Here is a 12,232-nt window from a genome sequence, read left to right on the forward strand (position 1 = left end):
CTCCTGGACCCACGCGGGTTCCAGCTAGGCTCTGTCCAACCACGGTCGCCGAGTTGAGTCGCCAGGCCTGCCAGGGGCGGAGCGGACGGCGCCAGGATTTTGCGTCACCATCTGGGCCGGGTCCCTGCTGACGCCATCAACCCCGCACCTGCCAACATGGAAGGTGGCGACGGCGGCGTCGCCGTTGCTGGCCTTGGGGCTCTGGGCTCTGGAGCGGCTGCAGCGACAGTCCGGGAGATTCTGCAGGACGGTAAGAAGTCAGGGTCCGGCCGGATCGTGGGCCTGGGGTGCTCTCCTGCTCCGCACTTGGGTCAGGGTGATGGCCTCAACCCGTTGCTTTGCAGAAAGTTTTCCGGTCTCGACGTGACCACTCCCCTCTGCCTGGCCCTCTGGCGTCCGGGTTCGAGCCTCGCCGACCTATTTCCCTAGAGACTCACTGCTCCCTTCCTTCTGGATGTTTCGGGGACGCCAGGTTTCTGCTTGCCGCTCATTTCAACTGCCCCCGCTCCTCCACGTGTCCAGGGCTTCCCTGAAGTCCTGACACCCCGCACCTGATGGCCCACGTTGGCAGCCACTGGCTGTTTCCGCAGTTCTTGACCAGAGGGTGAAGCGGTCGATCCCATGAACTGTGTAAGACCAAGAACAGATGATAGACACTTTATGAAAGAAGGTCTCGTTTTTCAGTTGGAGACACCGCTCCGTTACTTAGACTATACAGGTGGCCCCCCTTTTAGACTTGTTTTTTTTTTTTTTTTTTTACGAGGCAGTTATCCACAACTAGACATTGGAGGGTTCACAGCATTCGTTCAGATTGGGATTAACCATTTGTATCGAATATAGCAGTCAGATTTATTGGTAGTTTTGGACAGAAGTTGCCCGAAATAAGAAAATACGTTAAATATAGTACACTTGAAAATCACATTAAATTGTATTAATCCAGTTAACATGTCTCAAGCCTCTCATCCCTAAGAATAAAGTTCAGATTTCTAAGGATAAAAATAAACTCCCTTCTCACCTATCTTATTTTTTTAAATTTCCCTAACCACTGTCACATTCTGTCTTGTATTAAAATCATTCGTATACTTGCCTAACTCTTCTACTGTACTGTAAAACCCCTTTACATATTGTACAATGTTAATAACCAAATCTTGCATACAGTAGGTGTAGAGTGAATGTTTTTGAATTGAACATCACAGTAAGAAGCGTATGCACACATTTATAGACCAAAGTGGGTTCTAAATGAATAAAGTTCTAAATTATTATTTGTTTTCTCTGGGTGTTGTATATTTCATCATTGCTCTTAATAACTTTCCCCCTTGTGGTAATTTATATACTTTGTCAAAATTTAACAGTAATTTTTCTGAACTAGATTGTGTGAAGTTCTCTAGGTTAAAGTCCCTGTTTGATGCGTCTTTATATCTCAACTTAAATTCAACTTAACCACGTTCTTCTGAGCTGATACATGTGCAGTTCCTGCCCTTAAGTAGCTCACCATCTAGTGGGGCAAACAGTCTTGTAGAGCTATAAAAGTAAGCACTGAAATACAGTGTTGTAAAGGTCACAGCCTGGAAAACTGTGGAGCAATCTACTCTGGGGTTGCCACAAGTCAGAATCTACTGGATGGGCAACTAACAACAAGGGTAGCAGTAGACTTGCTAGGGGCTGGAGGATGGGCAATGGTCAGAGTCCCTGGGTGGCTCAAACAGTTAAGTGCTTGACTACTCACCAAAAGATTCGTGGTTCGAATCCACCTAGATGCGCCTCAGGAAAGGCCTAGTGTTCTGCTTCTGAAAGATCCCAATCATTGAAAACCCTGTAGTGTGTGCGTTTCTACTATGAAACACGCTTGCCGTGAGTTGGAATCAACTATACGTAACTGGTTTGGTTTTTTGGTTTAGGGGATGCTTAGGGAGTGTTAGGAAAGATTTTCTAGGTGGAGGTGGTTTTGAAGTGTAAATGGGACTTCTCCAGGTGAACAAGGGGCAGGAACAACACATACCAAACGTGTACATATAACAGTAGGATGCATTGCAAAAATTGTAATCAGTTTTTGAAGGGTAAATAATCCTCACTTGTGCCTTCTATTTAGTTCTCTTTCCCATTATTTAAATCTTTTCTATTCAAAACTGATTCTACTACCTTTCCCTTCAATCTCAACAAATGACTTTAATCTTACCTAAAAAAAATAGAATCCATCAGATGTGAATTTATGTTTCTTGCCATCAAACTTATAACATAAACTTGCAACCACTCCCCCCGCCCCCTGCCCCCGGCCTCCCCATATTTTCAATTACCATTGAAATAGAATCTTTTCTCCTTCCTGAGGCCAGTCCCTCCTCATATGCTCTGGATTCTCTCTTGTCTCCTCAGGGACTCCCCGCCCTGCCCCATTCTATGCCTTTGAAATACTTTTGCCAATGTCTGCACTGACTTCCTTGTGGATAACTCAAACGGACAATTTTGGTCCTTATCTTACTTCTACTCCTAATAGTGTTTAACTCCTTTTCTTGAAATACTTCCCTCATGTGGCTTACGAGTTCCATGCTTTCCTTTATTCCTAATTCTCTAGATGCTTCTCCAGTTTCCTTTAGATGCTTGTCTTCTTCAGTTTGCCCCTAAGTAGGTGGTTCACATTCCCGTAACATTCCTGAGGAATTAAACATTCCCGAGGAATTAAACATTCCCATCAGTAATAATGAGTTCACTATGTCAGGGATTTGCCAATGGCAGAGGATAGGATTGGCAGGGTTAATTGGCAAATACATAGTTTTGAAAATTTGTGAGGCCTCCTTATGGGAATGAGGAAACTATAAAAGAGAGGCATTATATGACTTTTAAAGACTATCAGCCCTCAAATGCCAAATCTAATGGCTAGTATTCAACCTTCATTGTATTTTACCCTTATAGAGTCTTTGACGCTACTGACCGCTTAACTTTCTTGAAACTGTTCCTTCTTTTCCTTTTGTCATTCTCCTGTTTCTCTTCATTTCTCTCTGAGCACTCCTTAGTCCCTTATTGCCTTCATTTCTGCTGTCTTCTTCTAAATTTGTGGTGTTTTCCTGGCTTCTGAGTCCTATCTCCCCCACCTGCACCCCCTTTTTGCATTCTAAAATTTCTTCCTAAATTGTCTGGTCTCTTTTCATGGTTTCAGAAATAATATCTATACACACAAATACATGTATGTGGTTCTTACCTCCCTTCTGAGCTATGTTGTTAGTTGCTGTCAAGTTGATTCTCTCTCATGGTGATTCCATATGTGCAGAGTAGAACTGCGCCATAGGGTTTTCAAGGCTGTGACCTTTGGAAGCAGATAGCCAGGCCTGTTTTCTGAGGTGCTTCTAGTTGTGTTCGAACTGCCAACCTTTTGGCTAGCTATATTTTTTTAAATTAATAATATATTTTACATTTTTCAACTGTTTACTGCACATTTCTAACCTGATAGTGAACAAGCAGTACTAGTTATACATAAGAAAACCTATATATGAACAAATAGTACAAGTGCTACAAGCTAAGCAGTGAAATGAATTCATTTTTTTTTTTTTTTACCTCTCTCCACTAACTCTTCTTCCTCTAGTTATATGTAGCTAGTTAGATATGTACTTATTTTCCCCACACAGATTGTGAGTTCCTTGGAGGCAAGGGTCAATTCATGTTTATCCTGGTGGCACAATGTTTAAGCACTCAGCTGCTGATGAAAGGTTGGTGGTTCGAACCTACCCAGTGGCTCTGTAGGAGAAATACCTGGTGATCTGTACCCTTGAAGATTACAGCTTAGAAAACCCTCTGGGGCAGTTCTATTCTGTCCCATGTGTCACTATCAGTTGAAATCAACTCGACAGCACCTAACAACAACAAGAAATTACATAGCTTGATGCAAATCTGAATTCCCTATGTCAGTCAAATTAATCAAGAAACTTGGGAATCATCTTTGACGTCTTGCTCTACCTAATCACCCATTTGCAGCTTATCACTGAGTCCTACGCATTATGCCATTGAATATTTGTGACATTCTTAGTGCCACTGTCTTAGGTCCCCTTCATCATATCTTACTTGGACTGTTAACATACTACCTTACTGGTCTCTCTGGCTCTGCTTCAGGGGTGTGTTGGTAAACCAGCTTTCTGGGAAAATAGGACAAGCCCTGATCTTGTAGTATTTGCTGATTTCTGTGGTGTAAATACCTGTACCATGGTCAGTTTTAACACCTACATGTGATATCAGCCAGCTCGCAAAATCCCTGAAAATTTAACAGATGACTCTGGAGAGTCAGTATGAGCCAGCTCCCACACACCACTGCGTGTCTAATCCCTTTTCAGTCATCCTCCACACTGCTGCCAGAGTTACTCTTCTAAAACACAAAGCTAACTGTGCTCATTCTCGGTTTTAAAACCTTAAATGGGATATATTCTGAACTTTTTGGATGTCTTATAGGATTCCTTCCAAACTGCCCCTGCCCCCCTCCCCTGCCTTCTTTTGGAGTCCAATCTATCATTCTGCCCAACATACACACACTATGATCTAGACATACTGAGGTCAATATTTCTTTTACTTCTCAAAATATGCCATGGCATTTGCTGCCTGTAAACCTTCCTTCAGTTTGGAATGGCCTTCTCCACTTGTCTGCCTGGTAGAATCCTTAATTCTGAGAACCACTTGGAAAACACTACGTTTTGAGAGCAGTCAAGAGTTTGAATCTTTGCTTTTAGCAGGATGGTACTTCTAGCTGATGTATACTGAAACCAGACCAAACTCTGCTGTCGAGTCGATTCTGACTCATGGCGACTCCATGTGTTACAGAGTAGAACTGCTGTGTGGGGTTTTCTTGGCTGTAATCTTTACAGAAGCAGATTTCCAGTTCTTTCTTTCATGGCACTGCTGGGTGGGTTCGAACCACCAACATTTAATTTAGTAGTCCAGCATAAACCTTTTGCATCAACCAGGGACAGCAAGCTGATGTATAGATTAATTAAATCATTCAACAAATATCGAGCACCTGCCATGTGTCAGGTATTTTTCAGGCTCTGGAGATGTAGTAGTAAACACAACGAAGATCTTACTTTCGTGGAAGATACACTATAGTGGATATAGACCACTGACGTTTTCTTATAAGTACTTTATTTTGTTTGTTAGTTTTGTAATCCCTGTAAGGGCAGCCTTATCTATATCTAACATGGTTATAAGGTTGTGGTATATATCTACGTTGAGCTCACTTCGAGGTATCTGTTTTTAACTTTTAAATCTCTCCATTTTTCTTTCATCCACAGATTAGTGGATTTCTATATAGAAAAATATCTTTGTACCGTCTAGTATCACTTCTCTTTCTTGTCTATTAAAGATCTAGTTTGAAGACAATTTCTTTTTCCATTGCCTCATTTCACCCATGAATCTGAAATTTCAGTAATATCTATAAGTTTATATTTGCCTATTTCTATTAAAATTCTGAATTTATTAATTAACAGTATTTGTATGTTGATGTAAAGATATCTGAGGCCATAGATACTGTATGTAGCTAATTTTCCTGTTATCTTCTCATTGTCGAAGACCTTGTTTTCTTAGGGTAAAGGTTACCTTTTTATCTATTCCTCAATCAATGTTTTCCTTCCTTTTGGTACACTGAAAAAAGTTAGCGTTTAGCAGTCTAGCATAGAGATTCAGCGTGTGGGCTTTGCACCGGGTTCAGATCCTAGATTGTGACCTTGGAGAAGTTGTGTGACCTGGCTTTGTCTGTTTCCTCTGTGAAATGGGGAAAATGATAGTTCTTGCAGGGTTATTGTGAGGATTGAATGAGATAATATGTGTAAATCGCTTAGATCATTCCCTGGCACACAGTAAACTCTCAGTGAATATTACCACTTCTTTTCTGCTACTACCTCCTCTTTTTCCTCCTCATTATTACAGGAAGCATTTACAACAGTTCTTAGCATATGGGTAGACTGCCATTGCCTCACATGTGTGCAAAAGCTGGAAAGTGAATGAGGAAGACTGAAGAAGAATTGATGCCTTTGAATTATGGTGTTGGCGAAGAATGTTGAATATACCATGGACTGCCAGAAGAACGAACAAATCAGTCTCGGAAGAAGTACAGCCAGAATGCTTCTTAGAATGAGGATGGTGAGACTTCGTTTCACGTACTTTGGACATATTATCAGGAGGGACCAGTCCCTGGAGAATGACATCGTGCTTGGTAAAATAGAGGGTCAGCGAAAGAGAGGAAGACCCTCAACAGGATGGATTGACAAAGTGGCTGCTACAATGGGCTCAAGCATAGCAATGATTATGAGGATGGCGCAGGACCGGGCAGTGTTTTGTTCTGTTGTACATAGGGTTGCTATGAATCGTTCTGACTCGATGGCATCTAACAGCAACAACAACAAAATATGTTAGCTGTGGTTACAATTGTTCTGTCATTTAATATCTGTGGTTTGGTACTGTGTAATTAAGGACTTTCCCTTGTTTTTTCCTCCTCCCTCCAGAGTGTTACAGTGACTTTTTAAATGAAGACTTTGACGTTAAGGCTTATACTTCCCAATCTATTCATCAAGCTGTAATTGCTGAACAACTGGCAAAACTTGCCCAAGGAATCAGTCAGTTGGATAAAGAACTACACCTACAGGTAATTTTAATCTTCTGGATCATACAGATAATTCAGCTTAAAATGATAGTTTAGCATTTTTATAATCTTATTGTGGTTTAATCTAAATGCATGTTTACATGAACAAGTGCACACGTTACCAGTGTGGCATATTTTTAAAGTGCATTTTTGAAAAATTTTCTGTAAACTACTTTTGTTAATTGAAAAACTAATATACTCACATCTCCAAGACCTCATATTCATACTTCTCTTTTACTAACTTAACTGATACTCAGTGAATATAATGGGCAGAAAATAGGATGTCTTTGATAAAGATAACAGAAAATAAATTTTGGGAGTTGAGTAGTGTGAATAAGAAAAATTGGGATGTTCACCTTGGCAGGTCATACCTTATGAGCAAAAGTAGCATTTGCTGAAATTAGAAAGAGTCAATAAATGTTGTGATGGAGAGAACACAGTATGGGGAGTTACGAGATGAGCCCTAATCTCAGTTGTGCTGTTAGCTAACTTTAATGTCACTTAATGTCTGTGAGTCTTGGGTTTTTTTTTTTAATCTATCAAATGGATTGAAGTGAATAAGGGGAAGAGGTGACTGGAGTAGATGATCTTGGTCTTCTAAGATTCTATGATTTTTATAGGGTGATTTTATTGTATACTTCCTAGTATTACCTTTTGTCTGAGTAAGCACTTAATAAATCTGTAAATGAATAGAACACATTTCGTAGCTCTACATGGACTCTCAGACCAATGGTAGATGCATACAGAAATAATGACAGGCAAGTAGTACCTGTTTTAAATAGAACAGTACAAGGTGTGTCTGGGAGCAGGGTAGACTGTACTTAACTCCACCTAGGGCTCTCGGGTTATCATCTTTTTTATTTCCAAGTTGTCTTCTTGCAAGAGCCACCTGAAGTTCTTTCATACCTTTTATGCTTGGTATTTTCTTTATTCCTAGCATGGAGTAACTTCGAAATTAGCACCTTCATCCATTGTTGGTGGAATTGTAAAATGGTGCAGCCACTGTGAAAAACAGTTTGGTGATTCCTCAAGAAGTTAAACATAGAATTACCATATGACCCAGCAGTTCCACTCCTAGGAATATACCCAAATGACTTGAAAGCAGGAATGCAAACAGATACTTGGATGCTAGTGTTCACTGTAGCATGATTCACAATAGCCAAATGGTGGAAACAAGTCAAATGTCCATCAATAGATGAATGGATAAACAAAGTGTGGTCGTTATGGATTGAATGTGTCCTCCCAAAATATATGTTGAAGTCCTGGCCCCTGTACCTGTGAATGTGATTCTGTTTGGAAAGAGGGTTTTTCTTTTGTTATATTAATAGGGTGAGTCCTAAACCTAATCACTTCTGAGTTACGGAAGAACAGAATAGACACACAGACACACACAAGGGGAAGACAGATGCCAAGGAATGCCAAGGGATACTAAAAAATGCCAAGGAGCTCCCAGGGCTACCAACAAGGAAGGACTCTTCCTTAGAGCTAGTACCCTGATTTGGACTTTCTAACTTCCTAAACTGTGAGAAATTCCTGTTCTTTAAAGGCACCCACCTGTGATACATTTTGTTAAGGCAGCAATAAATAAGATGGTAATATATATATACAATGGAATATTACTCAACCATAAGGAGGAATGAAGTTCTGATACATACTATGACATGGATGAACCTTCAAAACATTATGCTAAGTGAATAAGTCAGACATGAAAAGACAAACATCATATGATCCCACTTATATGAATAGGCAAATGCATAGAGACCAAAGTTAATTAGTGGTTACCAGGGACGGTTGGGAGGGAGAAGGGAAGAGTTATTGCTGAAGGGCACTAGGTTTATGTTAATGGTAGTGAAAAAATTTGGAAACCGATAGTGGTGATGCTTGCACAACATAGTGAACGTAATTAATGCCACAAAATTGTAAACATCAAAATGGTTGAAATGGCAAATGTTTTCTTATATATATTTTTACCTCAGTTAAAATGAATGATGAAGAACTTAATGTTTATTGAACATCTTTAGAGGGGATTGGCTACACTTATAGTAAATAGCCTTGGGTGTGAGGCAGAGGAAGTCTCTGAGTCCTAATATGAAATCTAAACCTGCTATCATTTGTGTTCTGCAGAAGCAAAAGTGGGGTAATAGTAACCAAATCCATAATTAAAATATAATAAAAATAATTTAAGAATATCAGTAAGGTGGTTAAAATTGCAAAAGATTTATTCAATTATGTATTAGGGCTCAGTTCAGGAAGCAGAAACCATTGTAGATGTTTAAAGCAGGAAGATATTTAATACAGAGAATTAAATGCTTGTGAAATCATTGGGTGGGCTAAAGAGTTGAAGAAACTACTATAGATGAAATCTAGCTCCTGCTGTTTCCTCCCATGCAATGTTAAAATTATGCTGCTAGATATCTGGTGACTAAACACTGGAGTAATCATACTATGGCCATCATACTGATCTTATGATCCCAATATGTCTGTCTTAGTCTGGAAGCTCTGCTGAAACCTGTCCACCATGGGTGACCCTGCTGGTATTTGAAATGCCGATGCTATAGCTTCCAGCATCACAGTAACATGCAAGCCACCACAGTATGACAAACTTAAAGACAAGTATGGCCACCACAACTGTCTCTAAATCCTCAGTTTCAGGGCCTTGCTTACTAATTGCAACAGTGATAGGAAGATAGCTTTCATCTCTCTTCTGCCTTCTGAATCTCTTGGAAACTCATCTAATTGGGGCAAGAGAGTCTATGAAAGTAGTTTAGGTTTCAAACCTTTTGAAAGTATTTACCACAAGGGAAAAAAAAGAATAGAGAATTAAAGAAAATTTAGTCTTGTTAGGATTGACACATTGATGACCATATCGATAGACTGGGCAAAATACATCTTCTGGAAACCTTAAGGATAAAAGACATGGAAGACATAATTTTAGATGTCTATGATAGAAAGTGACTCCTATGAGTTGGAATCGACTCGACGGCAGTGGGTTTGGTTTTTTTGGTATGATAGAAAGAGACTTGATACAATGGCAGTGAGATCTGAAACAGGAGAAAGTGGAGAATGTAGGGGTTCCAGTGAATGAACCCTTATTGATTAGGGACTTCAGTTTATAGACTAGACAGGAAACTTCTTATCCGTTGGAATAAAGGGTACAAATAATGATTCTTGGGTTATTCTAAAGATTTGCATGGTTTTGTGGTGTTCTTGGGAATCTCTTGCATGTAACTCTTAGCTAGTTTTATGTTTTGTTTTGGCCATTCACAGTGTCCTACTTTTCATAGAAATAGCAGTCTTCTACAGGGAAGAGGACCTGCTGTGACACTGGGAAACTGGAAGCGGAGAGATGTTCAGGGATAGGTGGACACCGGCTCTGCTTTGTCTTTTCAGATTAGGATGTGGCCTTGATGATGCTCCCCTAGGATTAAGAACTAAGAGAAGCTGATGTTTGGAAACATTCTTTTAAGGGAAAGGATATATATTGTTAGTGTAAGTTCTAGGATAATGAGTAAGCCTGAATAATAGCGTGGCAAGAATTAGCTGTTTTTTTTTGATTTTTGATACAACTCTGCCTGTACCATCCTGCACATCCCATCAGGAAAGCAAGGGACTAATGAAAAGACTATACCTCCTCCTGCTCTCTCATTTTCACTAGATTCTGTATTTTTAGCTAAATGAATCATGTACTATAAATGTGTGTGTATGTTCCTGGTAATAACATCTCAAATACAACTTCAAAACCTGCATTTTTTTTCCTTTTGTTTAGTATTTCCCCCACTGATACACAGGGGAGAGCCCTTCAGTTCTACATTGTGGTTATGGAGAAAAAATTCCTAATGTTGATTAGAGGAAATGTTGATTATTCATCTTGATTTTCAGGTTGTTGCAAGACATGAAGATTTACTGGCACAAGCAACTGGGATTGAGTCTTTGGAAGGTATATTTTCATTAACTATTATAGATTATTTAGAGCTAGACCAGGGGTTGGCAAACTTTTTCTATTAAGGGTCAGATAGTAAATACTTGAGACTTTGAGACCATAGTCTTTGTTGCAACTACTCAACTCTGCTATTGTAGAGGGAAAGCAGCCAGACAATACGTAAATGAATGTGTGTGACTATATTCCAGTAAAACTTCAATAAAACAGATGGTGGATCGTACTTTGCTGACCCCTGAGCTAAACTACCTAGGTACAGATCCTTGCTCTGCTACTTACTAATTATGTGACTTTGGGCAAGTTACTTAAACTTTCTGTGCCTCAGTTCTTCCATCTGTAAAACAAGGGTATTAGTATGTACTAACATTGTGTTATTCTGAGGAGTAAATGAGTTAGTAAAACTCTTAGAACAGTACCTAGCACTTATTTAGTGCTACTATAAGTGTTTGTTAATTAAAACAACAACAGACATCACTGTTGTGGAAATAGGCTTGAGTTCTTTCCTTATTTTCACCTTTTTTTGAGCCTTTCTTTGCAACTTATTTCAATGAAAGTAGAATAACAGTACATTGGATTTTTATTTTTATGAATCTTTTTATTTATGTTATTTTGTTTTATTTTTCTCTATTTTTATTATTGTACTTCAGATAAAGGTTTACAGAACAAACTAGCTTTCTCATTAAACAGTGCATATATTGTTTTATGACGCTGGTTAACAAACCCACGACATGTCAGTACTCTCCCTTCTCGACCTTGGGTTCCCTATTACCAGCTTTCCTGTCCCCTCTTGCCTTCTAGTCCTTGCTCCTGGGCTGGTGTGCCTCTTTAGTCTCGTTTTGTCCTATGGGCCTGTCTAATCTTTGGCTAAAAGGTGAATCTCCATAGTGACTTTATTACTGAGCTGAAAGGGTGTCCGGGGCCCATACTCTTAGGGTTTCTCCAGTCTCTGTCAGGCCAGTAAGTCTGGTCTTTTTTTGAGTTGGAATTTTCTTCTACATTTTTCTCCAGCTCTTTTGTGATCCCTGTCAGAGCAGTCAGTGGTGGTAGCCAGGCACCATCTAGTTGTACTGGACTCAGTCTGGTGGAGGCTGTGGTAGTTGTGATCCATTAGTCCTTTGGACTAATCTTTTCCCTTGTGTCTTTCGTTTTCCTCATTTTCCCTTGCTCCCAAAGGGGTCAGACCAGTGGAGTATCTTAGATGGCCGTTCACAGGCTATTAAGATCTCAGACGCTACTCACCAAAATAGAATGTAGAACATTTTCTTTATAAACTATGTTATGCCAGTTAAGCTAGATGTTTCCAGAGACCATGGTCCCCACATCCCTTATCCCAGCAATTCGATCCCTCAGGGAATTTGGATTTGTACTTGGAGGTTCCATAACCTTACCCTGAACAAGCTGTGCTGGCTTCCCCAGTATTGTGTACTGTCTTACCCTTGACCAAAGTTACCACTTATCTATTGTCTATTTAGTGTTTTTCCACCCCCACCCCTCCCTTCCCTTGTAACCATCAAAGATTGTTTCTTTTTGTGCGTAAACCTTTTCATGAGTTTTCATAGTAGTGATCTCAGACAATATTTGTCCTTTTGTGATCGACTTATTTCACTTAGCATAATGCCCTCCACATTCATCCATGTTGTAAGATGCTTCCCAGATTCATCAATATTCTTTATCTTTGCGTAGTA

The 12,232-nt window shown here is 39.8% G+C and overlaps 1 protein-coding gene across 2 annotated transcripts in view; it reads left to right on the plus strand.

Annotated features, from left to right (window-relative positions):
- COG5 (component of oligomeric golgi complex 5) overlaps nucleotides 1-12,232 on the plus strand; it is a 304,101-nt gene continuing 291,869 nt past the window's right edge. Inside the window, exons 1-3 of one of the 2 annotated variants that reach the window (XM_012557354.2) lie at nucleotides 1-250; nucleotides 6,474-6,613; nucleotides 10,490-10,547. In XM_012557354.2, coding sequence (XP_012412808.1) covers nucleotides 157-250; nucleotides 6,474-6,613; nucleotides 10,490-10,547 — 292 coding nt within the window. In that variant the 5' untranslated portion in view covers nucleotides 1-156. The remainder of the gene's footprint in view (nucleotides 251-6,473; nucleotides 6,614-10,489; nucleotides 10,548-12,232) is intronic. The other variant, XM_012557355.2, reaches the window with a different exon arrangement.

This window comes from Trichechus manatus, unplaced genomic scaffold (assembly GCF_000243295.1).
Source record: "Trichechus manatus latirostris isolate Lorelei unplaced genomic scaffold, TriManLat1.0 scaffold00096, whole genome shotgun sequence".
NCBI lineage: Eukaryota > Metazoa > Chordata > Mammalia > Sirenia > Trichechidae > Trichechus > Trichechus manatus.